Raw genomic sequence first — 24396 nt, 5'->3', positions numbered from 1 at the left:
CCCCCCCCCCAAAAAAAAAAATAACTGAAGTATTTATTTCAGCATTTATCTCTTAGTGAGATAAATGGGCATATCATGGGATTATCTCCAAATAAGAGGTTTTCTATTATGTGTATCTCTTTTACATTCCTAAATTTTCAAGCATTCTTAAATTTTGACTGTACATCATTACTTTAATGCAAGGATTACCAGATCAGGAACTTCACCTGCTCCTGTGTACTGCTGTGTTCTAGCATGTAGAGCAGTGATTAGAACATAGAAGGTGCTCAATAAACAGATATAGAATAAACAAAGGGCAGTGTTTTAGAGAAGTCCTCTTCGTGGCTCTTTTCAATCATTGGCACCAGTTATTTTGGTCCTCATAATTAAATCAGTGGAAGCATGAGGGAATTTGTAATACTTGGAAAGGGAGTTATGAGAAGCATTAGAGGAACCACTTAATAAGCATCCATTTTACAGTTATTAGCTATGTATCTAGAACTGATAGAAGTACAGTGGAAAATAAAAGATTTCATCTTTTTAAATTCAGTTTATAATAGTCTCATAGGAAAGAGTACTGTTTAGTAACAGTATGTGTAAGCAGAGGATATTGGTTGATTGGATGATTAGTCAAGAAGTGGGAAGAGCATTCCATCCACAGGAACATTTTGCAAAAGGTATGTGATTGAAGAGCGGTAAATTCTAGTAACTAAAAAGTATAATGTAATTGGAACACAAAATGCAAGGAACATGGCATGTTAGGAGGCCAGAGTAGCAGGTAGAGGCCAAAAATATTGAGAATTTTCTAAGTCAGTTGAGTCAAGTATGTGTTGTAAAAAGATAACTTTGCTATTAAAGAAGCTGAGTAGAAAGATGTACGAATTGCTAAGTCAGTACCACACACAGGCATATTATACCCCTTTATATCTTATGAAGCCAGTCTGCAGTCTTGAAACCATCCTCGGTATAGTAGAGCAAATAGTAGCCTGAGTTGACCTAGGATTAGGAAAAGGCAAACCCAAAAATTGTAAAGGAAATGATGAAATTAAAGGTGCTAATAAAAAGATAGTTGAAATGATTGATCCTAGGCTTCAAGATAAAATGAAGCTTTTGTTAAGATAAAAAATGAAGCAATTGGGGCTAGGAAGATGGCTCAGTGGTAGAGCGCGTGCCTTGCATGCCTGAGGCCCTGGGTTCGATTCCTCAGCACCACATAAGCAAAAAGGAAAAAGCCGGAAGTGGTGCTGTGGCTCAAGTGGTAGAGCACTACCCTTGAGCTGAAGAGCTGAGGGACAGCGCCCAGGCCCAGAGTTCAGGCCCCACAACCGGACCCAAAAAAAAAAAAGGAAGCAATTATATTTGAATTGTATTATTTAGTATTTTTTAAATTAGGAATCTACCAGGCTTTATCTCTGATATTAGGAATAAATGAATGAAGCAAGTTCATACTCTGATAACCTGGTTATACCAATACCAGTGCAATGAAAATTGTACATGTGCTTGGGATGTGTGGGGCGAGGGGAACACTCGGGCTTTCTGCACTTGCTTGGCTTTTTCCCTCAAGGCTGGTGTTGTATCGTTTGATTTGCACCACAACTTTGATTTGAACCAAAACTTTGTTTTGGTTTGTTGGAGTCTCTTGGATTTGTTTGCCCGGGCTGGCTTTGAACCTAGATCCTCAATCTCAGTCTCCTAAGTAGTTAGGATTACAGTCGTGAGCCAGTGGCGCCCAATTGTTTGTTCATTTTGAATCTAAGTTATTACCTCTTGCTAGACATTAAACGTTTAAATATTTGTATCTAGCCTTTATTTTTATTTTAAAACATTATGAGAATAAGGTGTATGACTCAAGTAGTAAGAGCCCTTGATGAATGCCCTCGTGTAGTCCCAGTGCCATCAAAAGAAAGGAAGAAAGGGAGAAAAGCATTTTCAAGTGCTAGAATATTTAGCTTTTCAAAATCCCATGTCAACACTTATTCAAAGTTTATAGAATTGAAAACCAAGAGTCTCTAATGTTCAGTGAATTCATTTTTCCAAAAGGTATTATGTGTGTACTGCTGTTCATACTAGGATGATTTTAGATAGAACACAATTCAGCATTTTTTTATAATTATATATTTGTTTTCTTATATATTATAAAAGATATAAGTACATAATACCCATGATTTATGGACATCATAATTAAAGTTAATTTCCAGATTTAAAAAATATATCCCTTTAAAGAAAGACATAAAAATTCAAGTGGTACCTGAATGACTGAGATTATTTAGGAAATACTAATTCAGTCCAGCTCATTTATTCTATAGATGAGAAGACCTTGCATAACCAGTAGCAGAGTGAGGAATTCAGATTTACTCAGTACATTGCACTATTTATGCAATTATTCAAGATATTTTTGTTAACATTGAAGAAGAGGGCTGGGAATGTGGCTTAGTGGTAGAGTGCTTGCCTGGCATGCGTGAAGCCATGGGTTTGATTCCTCAGTACCGCATAAACAGAAAAAGCTGAAAGTGGCACTGTGGCTCAAGTAGTAGAGCTCAGGGACAGATCTTGGGCCCTGAGTTCATGCTCTAGGAATGGTTCCCCTCAAAAAAAAAAAAGGTAGAAACCTGTGTTAATTTCTTTTTGTACTCTAAATTTATATTGTCCATATACTGGCTACATGTGGCTATTTATATTAAAATGAGTTAGAAGTAAATACAGTTTAAAATTTGAACCAGTCATACTTATAATGTTCAGTAGCCACATGTGGCTGAGAATTCCCATATTAACACAGATATGTGTTATTCTGTCATTGAAGAAAGTTCTGTTGGGCAATGCTGCTCTGACTATTGCTTGGGAACCTGATTCATAATGTTTTTTTTCTCTTCTTCAAAGGAATGGTAATTATAAATTTACTTACTTCATTGATGTTATTATAATCCCTGAGGTTAAGTTGAAGGTATTAATAACGGTACAATTAAGATAATTGATCATGGGAAATAAAGTCAGGATGGGGTTCTCAGATTCATATTAGTTCATTTTGTTAGAGGAAGTAATTGTTCTCTTTTCTCCTTTTTTTTTTTTAATCAGTAAATATCATCTTGAATTCATGGGTGATGGAGAGAAGAAATTCAAACATACTTTAAAAGCAGTTCTTGATTTCTTAGTATTTTATTCAATGTAATCATGTTTTATTAAATTTTAAACTTTTCTGTTTTTAAACACTTGCAGTGAATGGACCAGACTGGACTCTCTGAGCACATTAATAAACATGAGTGGTACCAAACCTGACATTTTGTGGGCACCGCACCAGGTTGATAGATTTGTTGTATGTGATTCAGAATTGAGCCTTTATCATGTGGAATCTACTGTGAATTCAGAACTCAAAGCTGGATCTTTGCGTTTATCTGAAGACTCTGCAGCTACATTATTATCAATAAATTCAGATACACCTTATATGAAATGCGTTGCATGGTATCTCAATTATGATCCGGAATGTCTCTTAGCAGTTGGACAAGCAAATGGTCGAGTTGTACTTACAAGTCTTGGTCAAGATCATAATTCAAAGTTCAAAGATTTAATAGGAAAAGAATTTGTTCCAAAACATGCTCGGCAATGCAATACTCTTGCATGGAATCCACTGGACAGTAACTGGCTTGCTGCAGGTCTAGATAAACACAGAGCTGACTTTTCAGTGCTAATATGGGATATTTGCAGCAAATACACTCCTGATATTGTTCCCATGGAGAAAGTGAGGCTTTCAGCAGGTGAGACTGAAACATCATTATTAGTAACAAAACCTCTTTATGAATTAGGACAGAATGATGCTTGTCTTTCTCTCTGTTGGCTTCCACGAGACCAGAAACTTCTCCTTGCTGGTATGCATCGTAACCTAGCCATATTTGATCTTCGGAATACTAGCCAAAAGATGTTTGTAAATACAAAAGCTGTTCAGGGGGTGACAGTAGACCCATACTTTCACGATCGTGTTGCTTCCTTCTATGAAGGCCAGGTTGCAATATGGGATCTTAGAAAATTTGAGAAGCCAGTTTTGACTTTGACTGAGCAACCAAAGCCCTTAACCAAAGTAGCATGGTGTCCAACTAGGACTGGTCTGCTTGCCACTTTAACAAGGGATAGCAATATTATTCGGTTATATGATATGCAGCATACACCCACTCCCATTGGGGATGAAACTGAGCCTACAATAATTGAAAGAAGTGTGCAACCTTGTGACAATTACATTGCTTCCTTTGCATGGCACCCAACGAGTCAAAATCGAATGATAGTTGTAACTCCTAACCGAACAATGTCTGACTTCACTGTTTTTGAAAGGATATCTCTTGCCTGGAGCCCAATTACATCATTAATGTGGGCTTGTGGTCGTCATTTGTATGAATGTGCAGAAGAAGAAAATGACAATTCTTTAGAAAAAGATATAGCAACAAAAATGCGCCTCCGGGCTTTATCAAGGTATGGACTTGATACAGAGCAGGTGTGGAGAAACTACATTTTGGCTGGAAATGAAGATCCACAGCTCAAGTCACTCTGGTATACTCTGCACTATATCCTTTGTGGCTTGAATTTTCTGAGATAAGCTAGATAGAAATATCCTTGTGTTTGCTGAAAGGCCAGATTGTACATATACTGAATATAGGTTACATAATACTAAAATTATGACGTAAAATTGTTCAGAACTTGAAAAACTGCTTTGTAGATTGTATAGGAGGAAAAATATGTACCTTATTGGATGCCTGTTACCAATAAGCTCCTAGTCAGAGTAAATTTAACTTTGTAAGATTTTATTATGCATCAGTGTATTTCCTATACATTTAAATACTTATGAAACAGTATACAGAAGACATGGATCAAAAATCTCCAGGAAACAAAGGATCATTGGTTTACGCAGGAATTAAATCAATAGTAAAGTCATCTTTGGGTAAGAAAATCCATTCCATTTTTTCAAGTATGTTTGTAATTTTCGTACTAATATTGTGTCCTTCATTTGGTTGAAATTATGAGTTATTTCAGAATTATGAATATAAAAACCCTTTGTCTTTTTTTGGTTTCTGGTCATATATTTTAGGGAATTGTCCATTTATATGCTTAATTTCCTTTTTGGAAAGGTGTTATGCGAGATGATTTGTATGCTGCTGATGGGTACTTTGGATTTTATCATTGCATTTTTGCTCTGATAAATTATGTCAGGCATGGTGGTATGCCTGTAATCCCAGCTACTTGGAAGGTAGAGAGTTCCAGTTGTGGTTTGAAGCCATGCTAGGCCAAAAGTTTGTGAGAACCTATCTCAGCAAACAAGCTGGGCATAGTGGTGTATATCTAATTCTAGCTTCACTGGAGGCATAGGTAAGAGGATTGAGGTCTGAGGCTGACCTGAGCAAACACACAGGACCCTATCTAAAGATTTCCTGAGAACAAAAAGGGATGGGAGTATAACTTAAATGGTAAAATAGCTTGCCTAGGAAGTTCAGACCCAAACAAAATACCGAAAAACCTATAGAAACCTAAATTACAGAGCCAGGAATAAGGGTGTATTCCTGTAATCCCAGGTAGTTGGGAGATAGAGATTGTATTGCATTTGAAGGCCAGTCAAGCAAAAGTTAAACCCTATCTTTTATTTTAAAAAATTTTTAATTGAGGGGCTGGGAAGGTGGCTCAGTGGTAGAGTGCTTGCCTTGCATGCATGAGGCCCTGGGTTCGATTCCTCAGCACCACATAGCAGAAAAAGCTGGAAGTGGTACTGTGGCTCAATGGTAGAGCGCTAGCCTTGAGCTGAAGAGTTGAGGGACAGTGCCCAGGCCCAGAGTTCAGGCCCCACAACTGGCAAAAAAAAAAAAATTTAATTGATATTTAGTTGAATTTTTCTTTTTTTTCCTATTTTTTATTGTCAAGGTGATATACAGAAGTGATATACAGTTATATAAGTAAAGTAATAAGTACATTTCTTGTCAAATTTGTTACCCCTTCCCTCATTTTTCTCCTACTTTTCCTTCCATCCAACCCTCCTCCCCAAGTTGTACAGATCATTCCAACATACTGTCTTGTGTATATTGTTGTTGCATTGGTTCCCCTCTTGTCCTTTGTCTCACCATTCTGTTGTTCCCCTTCCCTTCCCTAATTCAAATAAATGTATATACAATACCAGAGTATCAAAATCAAATACAGTGACAACAGGGGATATACCATAGGGAGAAGAACATACAAAAGAAACAAAAAAATCATGGTACATTAAAACAACAACAACCAAGAAAAACCCCTTGTGTCCGTGTCTTGGAGTTCATGTCACTTAGCATCATTTTATATGGTCATATGTACATAGCTATTGAGCTATTCTACTCATTTGCTAAGATTATCCTAGACATACACTAATTATTGCAAATAAGAGAAACCATGGGACCTATGTTTCTTTGGGTCTGCCTTACTTCACTTAATAAGATATTTTTTCCAAGTATTTCCATTTCCTTACAAGTGGGGTGGTTGGTGTCATTCTTTCTGATGGAAGCATGGAATTCCATTTTATATATATATATACACATATATATTTATATATACATTATATATGTATCACATTTTCTTGATCTATTCATCTACTGAGGGACATCTGGGTTTGTTCCATATCTTAGCTATGTAAACCCTATCTTAAAAAGTTCGCATATGAGCCGGGCGCTGGTGGCTCACGCCTGTAATCCTAGCTACTCAGGAGGCTGAAATCTGAGGATCGCGGTTCAAAGCCAGCCCGGGCAGGAGAGACCGTGAGACTCCTATCTCCAATAAACCACCAGAAAACCGGAAGTGGCGCTGTAGCTCAAGTGGTAGAGTGCTCGCCTTGAGCTGAAGAGCTGAGGGACAGCGCCCAGGCCCAGAGTTCAAGCCCCACGACCGACAAAAAAAAAAAGGTTCGCATATGATTAAAAGTCATACTTTAATAATATATTTAAAACCACAATAACATTGTGTTTCTTCATTGATAGCCATAACATAGTCATTGAACTATGAAATGATCTCTGAGCAACCAAAATACAATTCTTTAAAGTGATAATAGTTTAAAAGTAAGTGATTGCGTATTTAGTTTAAAAGTAAGTGATTGTATATTTAGGATACACAGGATTGTGGGTTCAATTCATAACTCTAAAAATTGGGTTGTAAATGTAGTTCAGTATAGAGAGCATACCCTGGGTTCAGTTACACACACATGGAGGTAATTTCAATTTTAAGTGTAATTATTTAACTATTTTTGAATTTCCAGAATAACTCACTGAAACTGTTCCAGAAAGCAATCAGATACAATTTAAAATATGTATTAATAGGAAGCCAGGCACTGGTGGCTTATGCCTATTATCCTAGCTACTCAGGAGGCTGAGACCTGGGGATTTTAGTTTGAAGCTAGATGGGGCAGGAAAGATTTTGAAACTCTTATCTCCAATTAACCAACTGGAAGTGGAGATGTGGCTCAAGTAATAGAATACTAGCCTTGAATGAAAAAGCTCAGAGATAGCACCTGGGCCCTAAGTTCAAAAGCCAGGACTGGCACAAAAAAAATTAAAAAAAACACTAACATGAATAATTTTAGGTTTATGACAATCTGTCATCAACATAATCAAAAAATATTTCTGAGTATGATTTAGATACAGTGAGAGTTTAGGCTTACGCCATGAACTATATTCTTTTCAAGTATATAGACTAAGTAACTTTTTTAAAATGTATGTTTGTGTAGTCTTATGTGAAATCCTTAGTTTTGTTTATGTATAACCCTGTGATACCTTCTGCAGCCTGTCTGAAGCTAGTCAATTTTGGACATTGTATTAGATTACAGTAGCATCATTTGCATGGGTGAGAAATCTGGTCACAGCCCAGTTGGGCCCTATGCTCAGAGTCTAACAAGACTAATAAAGATGTTTTCTAAGCTGTAGTTCTTTTCAGATCTGAGTATTTTTTCATATGAATTTGGTTGATGGCAGAATTCAACAACCATAGATAGATAAAGTTTGTTAGGAATGAGATCTTGAACACAGATTTGGCTTAAAGTAATGTGGTGCACATCTCTATATTAACCATAGGGAAAGAGGAGAAAGGGCATGATACTGAGGATGAATGAGTTGGGTGACCAGAGGCTAAATGGCTGAAGATTTCTTGCAGTTTCAGGAGTAAGATAGCCATTTTTGTTTGTTTGTTCTATGGCCAGGTGATATCCTAATCTTTGTGGCTGTTCCAAGTTTCTTGTCAAAGGGCCTTCTCAGAGACTGTGTCACCAACATGGTAGCTTCTACTTCTTCAGGTCTCCTTCACAGAGATCTCCTGTTACTTCTCTTACTTTTAGATCCTCTTAAAGTCAAGCCTATTCACAATAATCTCCCACTAATTCAAAGTTAGCTAAGTACTCTGAGTTATATCTGCAAAATTATTTCACTCGTGCTGTAATTTATGGTGTAGAAGCAAGTCACAGGTTTTCCCTGGTATAAAGAGACAAGGTTTATACAGAGGTATAGTTACCAAGAAGTATAAATCATGGAGACTTACTTGCATTTCTGCCTGTAACTATCAAATTGAGTTAAGAATGATAAAAACCTATTTAGGGCTTAGGTTGTGGCTCAAGTGGTAGAGCACCTGGCTAGCAAACATGAGGCTCTGAGTTTAAATCCCAGTACTGACCAAAAAAACCTTACTTACAAAGTTTGCAAAGAACATAGTTAACTTATTATCTTTTCACTTTAGTAATTACCTTAAACTTTCAAAGTACATTGAGGCCTGTGACCCCATTTTTTCATGTGTTTGTACTGTCTTGTAGCATTTAACAATATGGTCAACAAAGATGGTCCATCTTTCTCCTATTGTATGACTGCACAGATATAGAAGAGAAGGTAGAGAAAGGAGAAAGAAGTCAAGACCATTTCTGGATCTTGGGCAGTAAGGATTCATTGTAAACACAACAGTCATAAGAAGCCAGGCATGGTAATGCACATGTATAATCCCAACACTCAGGGAAGCAACAGGGAAGATTGGGTTTAGTGAGTTGCAAAGTACATCATCATGCATGGCACCTTGTCTGTTTTGTTTGCAAGGAATCTCTTCAGCTTAATAGTCAGTAGAAGTTCCCTTGACCTCTTCCTTCTCTTGTTTCAGTGAGCAAAGAGATTACTGAAAGTAAATTAATGAATAAAATATGGGACTGTAAGTTAAGAGCTACATATAGGAAATAGAGGAAATGAGTTGTGAGTTAGGTAAGGTAGTAGATATGTGTATTTATATTAGAATGTCAGGGAAGCTTCTCTGAAGCAGGGATTCAGTCCATCTGAGCATTCACTCTGATTCTCTTAGCTGTTTGCTAACCCAATTATTTTATGTAGAAACATGTAAAATTTTATTTGTGGCATATGCCATTTTTATGCTATCATAAAATTGTGGTCATGAAGTTTAATATTTTAAATATATTGGTGAAATACGTCAATGTAAAACTGAAAATAAATGAAGCAACAGAAAATGTTTTCTCTTTTTAGGAATGGTGGAAAGCAGCAGACATAATTGGAGTGGGTTGGATAAGCAAGCTGATATTCAGAATTTAAATGAAGAGAGAATCTTAGCTTTGCAGCTTTGTGGGTGGATAAAGAAAGGAACGGATGTAGATGTGGGGCCATTTTTGAACTCTCTTGTACAAGAAGGGGAATGGGAGAGAGCTGCTGCTGTGGCATTGTTCAACTTGGATATCCGACGAGCAATCCAAATCCTGAATGAAGGGGCATCTTCAGAAAAAGGTATTAGGTTATGTTCTAAGAATTGGCAATATGTAGAATCCTTTAAAGACACTGATCATTTTCATATATCTGTTTCATCAGTTAATATTTTTATATGTTTTTTGTTGAAACCAGAATAGTACTATATCACAGCAAATGTTAGCCTATTGCTTTTATTCATATACAGATTTAGGTCTATAAAACTAAAGATGTAAATGTCATTTTAATAATATGAGAAGTTTTCTAATTTTGTAGTGTTTTTCTTTTTAAGGCAATTAATATATGCTAAAAATATTTAAAGATTTAGGATTACTTTAGTTTGTAAGTGCTTTTTTGACACACATTTAGATGTGTATTTCATGGTTGTTGACTGACTTTGAAAACTAAGTGACACTTCTAAATTTAGATCAATAAATTAAAGGTATGTAAAAACATACTTTGGTCTGCAGAGATGCTATTGCTTGAATCTAGTAATAGAAACTTATATTCCATGTAATATTTTTCTTAAATGTGATTTTTTTCCTTTCCTTTTTTTTTGCTTTAGCATTTTACCACAGGATCTCTAAAAATCAAATCTTAATCTGAAGCTTCAGGATATTTTCTTATCAGAACCATTTTCAAATAAAAACATACATACTTGCACTTTAAGAATTGAAAACGGTAATGTTTTACCCAGATTGGCACCTTTTCCTTTTCATTTGCTCTAACAAAAGCCTTTTCTCTTTGAGAATGTAGCAGATGACATGTGCCATTGGGAAAAAAGAATTAATGTTTAATTTCTAGGATTCCATTTCTAGACAGACATTGTAGCTCAGTCATAAGTAGAGTGCTCTGTATCTGGAAAATTTGGCAGTAGATTTAGACACCCATATTACAGTAAAAAGAGTCATTCTAGTGACTTTAAAAACTTGATTAAGGACTGAAGACTTGAGTTAAACACTTCACTTAGAAATGAATTATTCTACATGGAGCCCAAAGAGATTTCTTCCCTAATTTTTATGTTTTTATTTTTAAAGACAATGGAGAAGGTAAAGGAGGTAATAAACATAAAGTAACTTGTGGAAAATATTTGTAAAAATGATAGTGAGTCTGTTAAAAACATAAATCAAGAGATGCCTGTTTATTTTAAAAAGAATTATTATAATCAAGTAACAGAGTAAAGAACCCATGGGGTGGTAGATGCCTGTAAAAATCCCACCTAGTTAGGAAACAGAGGTAGGTGTTTTGCAGTTCCAGACCTATCTAAGAAAACTAAAGCAAATATGACTAATGGACAGACATAGCACAACATGTAGTATATTTGGGTTCAAAACTGCAGTACTAAAAAAGAAGAGGTAGAGGAGAAAAACAGTAAGAACACTGTAATGAATATAAAAAGTACTTAGAAAAAGTTTAATTTAGCTTTTCTCTTTTGAAGCTAAACTTCCATTAGCAGCCAGAGAGCTTACGGCCATATTAGAATCTCCCTAGCAGCCTTATAAACTGTGAATTGTAAATGTTTAAAACACTATCATTAATAGTTAATAAATGCCTTGATGCAAATACATGTAAATCCAATTCTGTGAAAATTCTGATAGTTCATTTTGTCCTAAAAATTACAAATATGCAATAATTGAAATACTGAAATATTTTTGTACTCTGTGGTTGACACTGATATACCTAAGTGAGTATGTTATATATAGGAAAATAATTTCTAAAATAACAATCCTGACATGCAATAGTACTTACTATCAGTGCTTTGAAATAGCTCAGCATAAATGAGCTTATTGGTATAGTTGGCAGTGATCCTGATAGGTAGATTACTTTTCTTCATTTAGCTATCAAATAATAACATATTGTATAAGAAACTGCCTGTGATGAGAGCTTGAAAATTAAAAGACATATTGCTTCACAGGATTTGCAAATATGCATATGAGCTATTTGCAAGAGTGGAAAGTTTTTCATTACAGTCATCAACTTTCCAGTTAAAATCAAAACCCTTATTCTAGTAAGCTCATTTTTCCAGAGGTAAAATTCACCTCCTAATTTCTGTGCTTTTAAAGAATATTGGAAGCAGGTGGTAAGTTTTGATCACTTTGATTAGCTGGCTATTTTTAATATGCAGGAGATCTGAATCTCAATGTGGTAGCAATGGCTTTATCAGGTTATACGGATGAGAAGAACTCCCTTTGGAGAGAAATGTGCAGTACTCTACGATTACAACTAAACAACCCATATCTATGTGTCATGTTTGCATTTCTGACAAGTGAAACAGGATCTTATGATGGAGTTTTGGTAAGCTAATTTGTTTCCCAAGATCATCCTTACAATTAAGGTTGGAGTTTTTAATTGTTAAAATTTTCAAATGCTAAAATATTCAAATGTTTTTATAGTTTGATATATTTCAGTATATTATAATTTTACATAATATAGATGTGAAACTATGGTTTAAAATATAATGTTAAGCCAGGTGCCAGTGGCCCATGCCTGTAATCCTAGCTACTCAGGAGGCTGAGACCTGAGAATCATGATTCAAAGCCAGCCCGGGCAGGAAAGTCCATGAAACTCTTATCTACAATTAACCACCAGGAAACTGGAAGTGGTGCTGTGGCTCAAATGGTAGAGTGCTTGCCTTAAGCTGAAGAGCTGAGGGACAGCGCCCAGACTTGTTCAAGACCCATGACCAACCAAAAATTAAAAAAAAAAAAAATATATATATATCATTTTAAACTATAATTTTAAATATCCAACTTTGAAATTTTTTGAGCCTTTCTGTTGAGTGTTATTATCAAGCTAGAGATAACTAATGGATATCAAACTGGGTTTACTTTTATATAATTTTGTTAATATAGTTTACAGGTATGGAAAGAATATGTTATTCTTTAGCTTAGGAACTGACCTCCAAAAATCAACTATATAAACAATATATTTGCTATTAAATGTGTGTGTATGTGTGTGCACATGCGTGTGTGTGCATGCGCATATGTGTGCATGCATGTATATGTTTGGACTATGTACTTTGGGCTAAGTAAACAAGTTGTGATTGATGGGTCACTTTTGCTTTTTGGTCAGTATGGCCACATCAACTTTTCTCAGTCAACATTTGTCATTTTCAGACATGTTCCTGTTTAGAAAACAAATTATATGATTGTAGTACCTGTATTGGCTTGTTTAATTATTTGATAGTTTTATTATTTTTTTTCCTCTTCTGCTTTAGCCACCTATGGCCACATTACACATAGCTTTATTACAAAGTGAGGAATGAAATGAGATTTGCTTAGTGGGTTTCATTTGTTGGGTTTTAGGCCACACATTAGTGATATACATTTGTACCACTGGGCTTTTTTTTCTAGTAATAAGGACTTTCTATATTGTTCTATATTATTTCATGTTTGCTAAAAAATTATTAAGTATTTCTTGCAAAATATACACTGTTGATTAATTGATAAAATGTCAATCCCTAAGAATTTGTAAAACATTTTATTGGGGTATCCTGTTGAAATTTTTTAACTCACTACTTCTTTTGTTAACAGAAGACAAATTTATCTTGAAGAGATAAAATGATACTTTCAGAAGGTGGTAGAGAATAATGGAGACTAGAAAAAGCAGTGAGGTGATAGAGAAGTAAATTGGTTTAATATTAAATTTCTGTATTTTAAGTTAAGTGACCTGTAAAAAAACATTTTTCCTTTCTTATGCCCAAAAGTGATAGCTAAGAAGGAAAGTCATATAGCCAGGCTATTTCAAGAATATATTTAAATATATTTAATGTGTGTACAGCTACTGTTATTAGCTTGCTAATGTTAAATTGCAGCAAGATAGTGAAAAGTACTAAATTGGGAAGTCAGATAAAAGACCTGAGTCCCTGCTCTACTACAGTTACCTTAGCCATCCAATTTTTTATATTGTATTTTTGATATCTAGGTTTTTCACCTATGAAATGTGAGATACTATTTGTATCCCTTTCCAAATTGTAGTACATGTAACTGAACTTAAGAGTTTATTCCTGTTTGGTGGTAGAATCATATTTTATAATTGAGTTGTAGAGCTTGAACTCAGGGCCTAGGTGCTGTCACTGAGCCTCTTTGTGCTCAGAGCTAGCACTCCTCCACTTGAGCCACAGTGTCACTTCCAGTTTTTGAGCAGTTAATAGGAGATAAGAGTCTCCCAGGGACTTTTCTGCCCTGGCTGGCTTTGAATCTCAATCATCAGATCTCAGCCTTCTTGAGTACCTAGGATTAAAAGCATGAGCCACTGGCACCCAGCTTAAGGATCATTTAAAGAAGAAAACTATCTCATAAAATGGTGTCATTGGAAATTAGATCCATTTGCCACGTTTTCATTATTTTTTTTACTAATCATAAAATTAATTGGACCACCCCAAATTTATAGTAAATGTTTTTCAAGCTAGTGTTTTACAGTATTGACAAATATGTACAAATTGATCACAGTGCTGCTGAAACTTGTTCAATGACCATGTATGTAACAACATTTTATTTTACACCCTAAAATATTTAGAGTTATGAATTTTAAAACCTGGTTAATTATATTTATAAAGATGTGTTGCCATTCTTTCTAACTTCTGTACTGGTATACCCAGTACACAAAATTTCTAGACTTGTGTTTAACTTAGCCAGTTTCCTAGTTTTCCTGAAATTAACTTTTATGATAGAATTAGTATATGAATCTTAGTTGATATGCCATACATCAGTTACATAATTGAACAAACTTTTTCCTAAACTAAATTTGGTCCATGTTTGGAAAGTAAATCTTTACTTTCCAGGAAAATACCCTAGTGTGAGTTTCCTGACAGTTACAGCAGAAAAGGCAATCAATGACTCTTCCAACTTAGATACAATAATTTTTTAATACATTTGAAAATATCTACAAAAATTTAAAACTTGCAACATGTAAATTTTAAATCCTGGCCTTTTCTATTTCTAGTATGAAAACAGAGTTGCAGTACGTGACAGAGTGGCATTTGCTTGTAAATTCCTCAGTGATGCTCAGGTAAGAACTGCTTTAATTCCATGTGTTAGGCAAATAATATTATCAATTATTTTGAGAATTTTAATTTTTATGCACCTCTGAAGTTTACATATAAACTAAGAAGTAAGGTAATTTATTTGATATATTCTGTAAACATCTATCATAACTAAATTTGCTGCTTAGAATGTTGATTTAATACTGTTTTTGCTCTTAGTAAAAAGCTTAGTTAGCAGATAAAAATGTTAAACTCACTTATTTTCAGTATAGAAAACAGTAGCTGCTGTTAGTGGAGTGTGAGCAATGCACATAACAGCACTACTACTACTTTAATAATGATAAAAATCGGGGAGTACTGAGGAATCTTGACTGGAATTTGAGATGGGATATAGTCAGGAAGAACATAAAGGAAATAGTTATAGTGGTGATTTTGAAGTTTTCTTACAGCACAGATTTTCTGGTTTTATATACTACTATGATAGATAATATGAACTTTATAGAAAAATGAAAACATTTCTCTCTCTCTCTCTCTCTCTCTCTTTCTTTCTCTCTCTCTCTCCCCCTCTCTTTCTTTCTCTTTTTAATTGGTTGTAGGGATTGAGCTTGGGTGCTGGGTACTGTTCCTGAGCTTTTTTGCCCAAGGCAAGTGCTCTAACACTTTGAGCTACAGTGCCAGTGCCACTTCTGCTTTTCTTCTGGTTAATTGGAGTTAAGAGTCTCATGGACTTTCTAGCCTGGGCTGGATTTGAACCACAATTCTCAGATCTCAGCCTCCTGAATAGTTAGCATTACAGGCTTGAGGCAGCAGCACCTGGCTACATTTCTCTTTAAGATAGTAAACCATTTGCGGTATTTTTGTTGAATAATTGTCAACATAGAAAATGTCTTACTTTAAAAAATTATTTTAAATGATGTGGATCTGACATTGAAATGTGTCATAGATGGCGTTAAGAGAAAACATTACTTTAGAGAAATTATTTTGAATTTTTCCAGTTAAATAGATACATTGAAAAGTTGACCAATGAAATGAAAGAGGCTGGAAATTTGGAAGGCATTTTGCTTACAGGCCTTACTAAAGATGGAGTGGACTTAATGGAGAGTTATGTGGACAGAACTGGGGATGTTCAGACAGCAAGTTACTGCATGTTGCAGGTTAGTGAATTTTCAAATCTGGTTAAAAAAAATCTTAAACCACATTCTTCCTGCTGTATTCCTTGAGGGAAAAGTGAGCCTATACTTTTGTTTATTTAGGACCTTTTAAAGGTATTTAATTTTGACATAGTCAGTTGATCTACTTGTCTTACATTACTGTTTTGTCCTTAAGTTCCCTCATTGAGTTGTCCAAGTTTTGCCTTTTACTCTGAGAGGTACCAGTTTTCACTGAACCTGAGCTTTTTCATACCATGCTCAAATAGAACCAAGAAGGCTATTCATGTTTTCCAATTGTTGACAGACATCTATCCTTTCTCTGATCTGAATTAGTCTTATGTTGTACCCCACTTAACTCAGTTTCCCATTACTTTCATGAGGATGATTTTCTCTTTTTTTTTTCCTTTAGTTTTTGCTGCCCAGTAGAACTAGAGTGACTAAAACCAGAGTTCTGACAAAAGTTGACTTCTTGTTGGAAACATGATAGTAATTCAAAGTATTTCCCTTAGATTTCCTAACCCCTACAGCTAATCTTATCCTTTTATCTATCAGTGCTTCCTCTTTCCTGCCTTGTTTTTGTGGCAGCTGAAAGCCTGAGGTGTACTTAGGTAAGCTTAACAAAATGGCCAAAATACTTCCTTCTTGGTCCTTACATTTTGTTACTGTAAAACTGTGGAAGGCCAAGTCCTTCTAATTTGGTCATACTCTAAAATGTTTCCTCTGAAAATCATGTTAGAACTTGTTTTAGGTTTTATTGGGGTAGGTCTGAGAAAGACTCTCAACTATGAATAACCAAATTCTTCCATAATTTATCCTTATGGTCATGGAAAGATAGGGAAGAGATTGAATATATCTGGTTTTTCTTTGTTTTTAAAAAAAAATTATGCTAAGGGCCAGGTATGTGGCTTAGTGGTAGAATGCTTGCTTAGCATACATGAAATCTTGGGTATGATTCCTTAGTACCACATAAACAGAGAAAGCCAGAAGTAGTGGTATGGCCCAAGTGATAGATCCTTGAGCAAGTAAAGCTCAGGGACAGTGCCTAGGTTCTAAGTTCAAGCCTCAGGACTGCAAAAAAAAAAATAATAATAATGCTGGAATTGTGTGCTACTTTAGTACTTCTGCCTAGTGGCCATATTTAAGACTGAAGTAGATACCTACTTTTTTTTTTTTTTAAGAAATAAGATTGTTGACTTGAGTTTTTCACATGTCCTTTTACCTAAATTTAAACTCTAGTAATTGGAATGAATAATTAGTTTAATAGATGAAAGACATACTCTTTTGAAGTAAACATCTACTGATAGATTATCTTTATTAGCTGTTAAAAGTTTCCTTTTCTCTAGGCAAAATGTTTAACCAAGTTTCCTTTGATAGTTTTTTTTTGTCTTTCCTTCAAGTAGTATTATGAAAACTGGGATTCAAACCAAAGTCCTAATTGTAACTGGAGGTAGACTTCCTCTGCTTTCCTCCACCTTGTAAAGTATGGGAGGATATTCAGATGAGCTATAAGCCATCTGTAAAAACCCAAAACAAGCATAGATGAAATGTGGGACGTCAGTGCTTAAGAAAAACAAACTTGCTTTTCAGTATGGCTTCTATGCAGAAGAACTAAGAAAATTTTTGATTTGGTTTAGGCTTTCTTATTTTTTAAGACAACAAATATATGTTTTAATTAAAGGCAAAAGAAAGAATGAATAGATTTAACTTACAGACAGTAGGTGTTCAGATAGATAAAACAGTTAACAAAGTTTGTGAACCTGGAGGTTTATAGAAGTGAAACAAAAGAATTTATACCATTTATACCATTGTTTATTGCCTTCAACCAGGAAGGTGAATTGTTTTCTCTTGGCTCCTAAAATTTAACAAGTATGATATGTATAACACATATTTATATCGTTAATGAAAATCAGTTTAAGGTAAAGTAAGGGAGGTTCATTACTTAATCTGGAGTGTTATTAGAAGCCAACTTTGGGAAGAAAGGAGGACTGTTTTTTTGTGACTCATACATCATGCAAAATACTCTTGTTTTAAGCCAAGATACTTTAAACAATTGAATAATAGTAATTCTTGGTTTATTTTTAGGGTTCACCTCTAGATGTTCTTAAAGATGAAAGGGTTCAATACTGGATTGAGAATTATAGAAATTTATTAGATGCCTGGAGGTTTTGGCACAAACGAGCTGAATTTGATATTCACAGGAGTAAATTGGACCCTAGTTCTAAGCCTTTAGCACAGGTAAGTACATGGTTTTAGATCAGATTAAATAAAATGGTTACCTTTAATTTAGTGAACTATTATTATCTGTGCTATTACTTTTGTTAATTGGCTAGTCTTGATTGAACATTGCTCTTCCATTTTTGATCTTCCATTTTTTTTATTCCACCTTTCCTAAGATTTATAGGGTGCTTGCGTCTCATATAAACCACAGATGGCCCAGAGGATCTTATGAAAGTATAAATCCTAAGGCTCGTTGAAGTTATCCAGTATTTGCCAAGTCCTTTCAGAATTTAAACTAGTACATAATCTTAGAACCTCCATCTGTTTATTGTTTTTATGTATGATTTTGGGCAGTAGAGTAGGATTTGGGATTTTTTTTTAAAAAAATTAACAGCATACACATATTTATGTGTTTATTTGCACATGGAATTTTTTTTCTTTTAGGATTAGATGTAAAAAGATTATGAATTATCACATAAGATCACTATTAGTTAAGACATTAAAATGTAGGTTATCCTCAACTTGAGCACTGGATGGTGCTATTTTCTTATTTTAGGAAATTGAAATTTTAGTATGCTCATATTGAAACAACCAGGGTATTGGTAAAACAGTATTATGTCAAAATGTATGTAACTTTCTATATAAGTGATTAAGAGCTGACGAGTTGACAAATGATCAGCTTTATTTGCTGTTACTTTCAAATTTTAACAAACAGTACAAAATTCTTGTTTTCTTTTTATCTTTGAAACAAAACATTCTCTTTGTAGGGAAATTTTGTTCAAATTATATATCACTGAACTTTAGCTGGGATGTTTTATGATAGCCAGTGTGAATTCTAACGTTCTTGATAGTTAAGATACGTGTTTTCACTGTATTTGATGTTGGTATAATTTGGGGAGGGGAAGGGAAAAAAACAAACTGTTTAAATAGTGATACAAGTGACCCCATTGCAACAATGAGATGTACAAGGCGTTACATCAAAAAAACGAACTCTAGGATGGGAAGGGAAAACAAAGGAGGAGGCTACAATGCTTGATAAGAAATGTACTTATTATCTTGCCCATTTAATTGTAACTCCTCTGTACAGTATTTTCACAATTAAAAAAAAAAAAACCGAACTTTACCACTTTGGCTAGAGGGTGTAGGGGAGTGATGGGAGGGCAGGGATGGTAAGGGGAAATGAAAGAGGAGGCAGCAATGCTTGGTAAGAAATGTACTCATTACCTTGCTCATATAATTGTAACCCCTCTGTATGGTATTTTCACAATAAAAAAAACTTATTAATTAAATTTCCTGATTTTTCTGCCAACATAAGAGTATTAGGAAGATTGTGACTAAGTAAAGGTAGCAGAAACGAAGTACCCAAGTAGTATAATTGTTAAGTGAAGATTTTAAATGAGAGCTTGTTATACTTCAAATGAATCATTTGCAATACAAAAAAGTTTGCAGGGGCTGGGAAGGTGGCTCAGTGGTAGAGCACTTGCCTTGCATGCCTGAGGCCCTGGGTTCAGTTCCTCAGCACCACATAAGCAAAAAGAAAAAAGCAGGAAGTGGCGCTGTGGCTCAAGTGGTAGAGTGCTAGCCTTGAGCTGAAGAGCTGAGGGACAGCGCCCAGGCCCAGAGTTCAGGCCCCACGACTGGACCCCCAAAAAAAAAAAAAAAGTTTGCAAAGTTATCTAGACAGTCATGATGGTGCATACATGTAATCCAGCACCTGAGAGATTGAGGCAGAATATCATGAGGTCAAGACCAGTGGGGACTACATAAGGAGATCCTATCTCAAAAAAACATTTAAAAATTGATTTTGTAGTATAAAACTTGCATATGATTACAGTTTGCATTTCATTCATTTCTCTTTTCGTATATTTTATAGGTGTTTGTGAGTTGTAATTTCTGTGGCAAGTCCATCTCCTACAGCTGTTCATCTGTTCCTCATCAGGGCAGAGGTTTTAGTCAGTATGGTGTGAGTGGTTCGCCAACAAAATCTAAAGTCACAAGCTGCCCAGGATGCCGAAAACCCCTTCCTCGATGTGCACTTTGCCTCATTAATATGGGAACACCTGTTTCTAGCTGTCCTGGTATGATATAAAGGAACAAAATGTTTTTTTTGAGTTCAGCCTGTTCATACATAATTGATTTAGTAGTGTAGGTCAATAATTTCTAAGAAAAAGACATTTTATGGACTTATTTTTGTAATCCTTCTAACTTACAAAATCTATACATTGAAAGTAAAATTTATATCCATGATATCTTAGATAATTTCATCAATGCTGACCAATTTAAATTTTTTAAGAAAAGCTAAAAACTAATCTTATGATTTTACCATTTACTGTCACTTTTGTGCTAGTATTAATTGAAAATTTGTCTTTCCTATGTCTGTTAACAAATCATGCATTACAAAGCAGCTTTGGATAATCTCAAAACACTTTGATATTTCCTCTTATTTCATCTACAGATCCTAACTGAAATAAATAGAAGAAAGTATTAGCCTAGGAATGTGGTCCTTTAGGTTTTGGTGTTGCTTCTAGTAAATAGATGTCTTTTTAATGGCTGGAAATACTGATTACTTTTTACTCATTTGTGATAAACATGGAAAAATTTTGAAAATAGTATATAATAAATACAGTGTACCTATTGACCAGGAATATTCTACCTATTTACCTAACTTAAAATTGATATCTTAGAAAAAATGTAAATCAAAATATTTTGGATATTCAACACACCAGTATACAAAATGGGTTTAATAGTGTCAGAGTATCTGTTTTAGTTCCATGATATTTACTCTGTGACATTGAGTTACTTTAGCTATGTTAATATAAGGTGTTAGACTGTCAATCTAATAGTACTTAATTAGATCTAACAATTTTATTTTTACATCTTTATAAAATTTTAAAATCTTTTATTTGATCAGTGTTTTTATGAACAAATCACATTGAAGTGGCCAAAATTAATAGAATCAGTATTTTCAAAGCACAGGTTACATAAACATGCATAATGTAGTGTTGTATATATGTAATCATATGATACAGCTCACAAGACATAGATTAAAATTAAATTGTTAAAGTTTTTAACAATTTGTATCATATAACTTTAAATTTACATATATATATGTATACATATCATATATACATATCATATACAGTGATAACCAAAGAAGAATGAGGCTCCTTACCGTATTCTAGTCCATACCAGTACTTTTGGTCATTTTTCCTTGCCTAGTGACACCTTTTTCATCCTCTCTAAAGGTAACCACCATCCATGTTAATCATTCTCTTGCTTCTATGTATAATTTTTTCCACATATTTAGTTTTGCTTTTGATTTGAATTTTATATAAATGATAGAAAGTAGTACTGGGTATTAAATTCAGAGTCTCCATGTTTGGTATGCAAGTACTCTGTCACTTGAGCCATGTTCCCAAATCCTTTTACATTTCTTTTTTGTTGGTCATGGGATTTGAACTCTGGTCACTGCCCTCAGCACTTCAGCTCAAGGCTAGCACTCTACCACTTGAGCCATAGCGCCACTTCCAGTTTTCTGGTATTTTATTGGAGATAAAAAGTCTCATGGACTTTCCTGCCCGGGCTGGCTTTGAACCATGATTCTCAGATCTCAACCCCCGGAGTAGCTAGTATTACAGGCAAGAGCCGCCAGCACCCAGCTGCTTTTCATTTTTCAGATATCTCTTACTTTTGCCTCAGGTACCTTTTGAGAGAGTATCACTAAGTTTTGGCTGGGCTGGTGATGAGCTTCACTTCTGTTTTTACCTCCCAAGTACCTAGGATTATGGAAATTACTGTCTTACCTGTTTTAGTCAACATTATACTTGGGGTGGGGGGGTTATTGGCTTGTTTGAGTTATACTTAACCATAGCTATTCTACTTAGGATTTTTATGTCTGTTCAGGAGGGAGATTGGTCTGTAATCTTTCTTACTTTATCTTTGTTTGTTTTAGCAAAGGTTTATGAATGTGAAGGTTTTTTTTCTTTTTGTTCTTTAAAAGAATATATAGTTAGAATTATTTGTACCTTCAGTATTTGGTAAAATTCATCTGTAAACTGGGCCTGGTATTTTCTTTCAGAAAGATTAAACTACTACAAAGTTTTGGATTCAATTTTTTTTTAGTGGTAATTTACTTTTTATTTTTTTACTTTTATATTTTTTTACTTTTTATTTTTTGTTGGCTATATACAAACATAGGCAAAATCCTATGATTTAATATTTATTCAACTTAAACTGTATCTTAACATTAGAATTATAATACCAATGTGATGTATAATTTATGTTTTGAACATAGTCATAGAAATATTATTATGAACTTAAAATATTGTGACATGGCTGCTAATAATGAACATCTTCTTTTCCTGTAGGTGGATCTAAATCAGACGAAAAAGTGGATTTGAGCAAGGACAAGAAATTAGCTCAGTTTAACAACTGGTTTACATGGTGTCACAACTGTAGGCATGGTGGGCATGCTGGGCATATGCTTAGTTGGTTTAGGTAATGAGTACATTCCTTCTTCAATAAGCTTAGAGTTACAAGACATAAAAAGGTGGCCTATTAAATAGTTCAAGTTATTATTGTAAGCTATTAATGTTTAGTCAAAGGACGAATTTCTTTTTTACAGTCATTTTATTAACAAATTTTAGAGTATATGTTTCTGTACTATATAATCAAACTAAAAATGAATACTTATATAATAGAAGTACTTATGGATTAAATGTTTGAATAGCTTCATTTGGGGAGATGATGTGTTCATAGCTCTTTACAAATGACTGAATATTCTGTAGTTTATCATGTAATAGAATACAAGTCAGATTATTAGATTATCTTTTGTAAATGAGCTTGGTGTGTAGGTATAAACAAATAGAATGGGGACTCTCAAAATGAAACTTTTTTTTTGTTTTCTGGTACTGGGGCTTGAACTCAAGGCTGTGCACTCACTTCGCCTGTTTGCTAGAGCTCTACCACTTGAGCCACACCTCCAGTTCTGGCTTGTTGCTGGGTAATTAGAGATAAGAGTCTTTCAGATTTGCCTGCTGGGCTAGCTTCAAACCTCCATCTTCAGATTCTTGAGTAGCTAGGACTGTAGTGTAAACCACTGATACCCTGTGTAAGACTACTTTTATTTTGAACAGTGCCAGTCATGCTGTGCTCTTCATTATTGTAGCATTCACTGGCAACTTATTAAACTTCATTCACATCCCTATCACTTTCCCAACTGTAAGTAAGCTATATACACAGAAAGAAGAGTCATTCATATTTAAGTCATGTTCTTCCCTAAGTTCAGCTAAGTAATCATTGAAGATCTGAGGTTTCTAAGATGCCTTTCCTCTGGGATTAATACTTTTCCAAATGCCATTTTGGAAACTTGAATTATAAATACATACCGAGAGATAAACAAATGTATGTGTGAATGTGTAGTTTGGATTTTTAACTGTTACTTGATTTTTTTTTTTTTTTTTAGGGATCATGCAGAGTGCCCTGTGTCTGCATGTACATGTAAATGTATGCAGTTGGATACAACAGGGAATCTGGTACCTGCAGAGACCGTCCAGCCATAAAATGTTTCACCTAAAGAGAAACCTTCAAGTGGGAAATTTTCTAATGGATGTCCTTCATAGCTCAGAAATATACCTCAGAACAAGTCACTTATGACTTCCCGATATTGGGAAAATAAATCATTCTATCAGATCAGCAATTTGATGTTTGAGTGCTTTTGATGTGCTTCACAGAGACAATTGCTACTAGAATGAGTATCAGAGTATGTGAGCATGTGTTCTATATGAGCATGTGTTCTATTCAGTGGGTAAACAGTTCATTTTAGAACTTTTTTGGGTTTTATCAAAATTACAAATGCTGTATAAGAGCCCTGGTGATAAAAAGAACAGACCTTATGCCTGTATCTCTGAAAGTGAAATTAGATATCTTTCAATAAAATCTTTACACTTTTAAAATAAAGTGAGACTAATTCATTTATTCAGATACTAGTTCAAGCTTATCTATGTTCAGATTCCTTTCAGATGAAATTTAGATTGTGCATTTTACTTTTAGAAGTAATCCTTGACTCACACTAGAAAATAAACATTGTCAATATACATTTGGAGTGTGTGTGTGTGTGTGTGTGTGTGTGTATGCATGGACAGTCACATAAATATGTTTCTTTTTGTGGTACTGAGGTTTGAGCTCAGGCCCTTGCATTTTGGCAAATGCTTAACCACTTGGGCCATGCCTCTAACCCTTTTTTGCTTTTTATTTTTCAGGCAGGATATTGATAACTTTCTGTCTAGGCTAGCCTTAACTGTGATCTTGATTCCTGCCTTCTTAGTACCTAGAATTACAGACATGAGACATTGTGTTC

The 24396-nt window shown here is 34.6% G+C and overlaps 1 protein-coding gene across 4 annotated transcripts in view; it reads left to right on the top strand.

The window, feature by feature from the left end:
• Positions 1 to 24095, top strand: part of Mios (missing oocyte, meiosis regulator, homolog (Drosophila)) — a 27055-nt gene extending 2960 nt beyond the window's left edge. For 2 of the 4 annotated variants that reach the window (XM_013020016.1, XM_013020018.1), the window contains exons 2-11: positions 3193 to 4526; positions 4802 to 4900; positions 9474 to 9728; positions 11812 to 11981; positions 14631 to 14696; positions 15666 to 15824; positions 17904 to 18056; positions 19912 to 20116; positions 22406 to 22535; positions 23503 to 24095. In XM_013020016.1, coding sequence (XP_012875470.1) covers positions 3233 to 4526; positions 4802 to 4900; positions 9474 to 9728; positions 11812 to 11981; positions 14631 to 14696; positions 15666 to 15824; positions 17904 to 18056; positions 19912 to 20116; positions 22406 to 22535; positions 23503 to 23599 — 2628 coding nt within the window. In that variant the 5' untranslated portion in view covers positions 3193 to 3232 and the 3' untranslated portion in view covers positions 23600 to 24095. Of the gene's footprint in view, positions 1 to 3192; positions 4527 to 4801; positions 4901 to 9473; positions 9729 to 11811; positions 11982 to 14630; positions 14697 to 15665; positions 15825 to 17903; positions 18057 to 19911; positions 20117 to 22405; positions 22536 to 23502 lie in introns of those variants that run through there. The other 2 variants (XM_013020019.1, XM_013020020.1) reach the window with 2 other exon arrangements.
• Positions 24096 to 24396: the final 301 nt, after the last annotated feature.

The sequence above is a fragment of the Dipodomys ordii genome, unplaced genomic scaffold, assembly GCF_000151885.1.
Source record: "Dipodomys ordii isolate 6190 unplaced genomic scaffold, Dord_2.0 Scaffold48, whole genome shotgun sequence".
NCBI classification, from domain to species: Eukaryota; Metazoa; Chordata; class Mammalia; order Rodentia; family Heteromyidae; genus Dipodomys; species Dipodomys ordii.
Note: the sequence above shows the minus strand (reverse complement) of the source record. Positions and strands in the feature narration are given on the sequence as shown.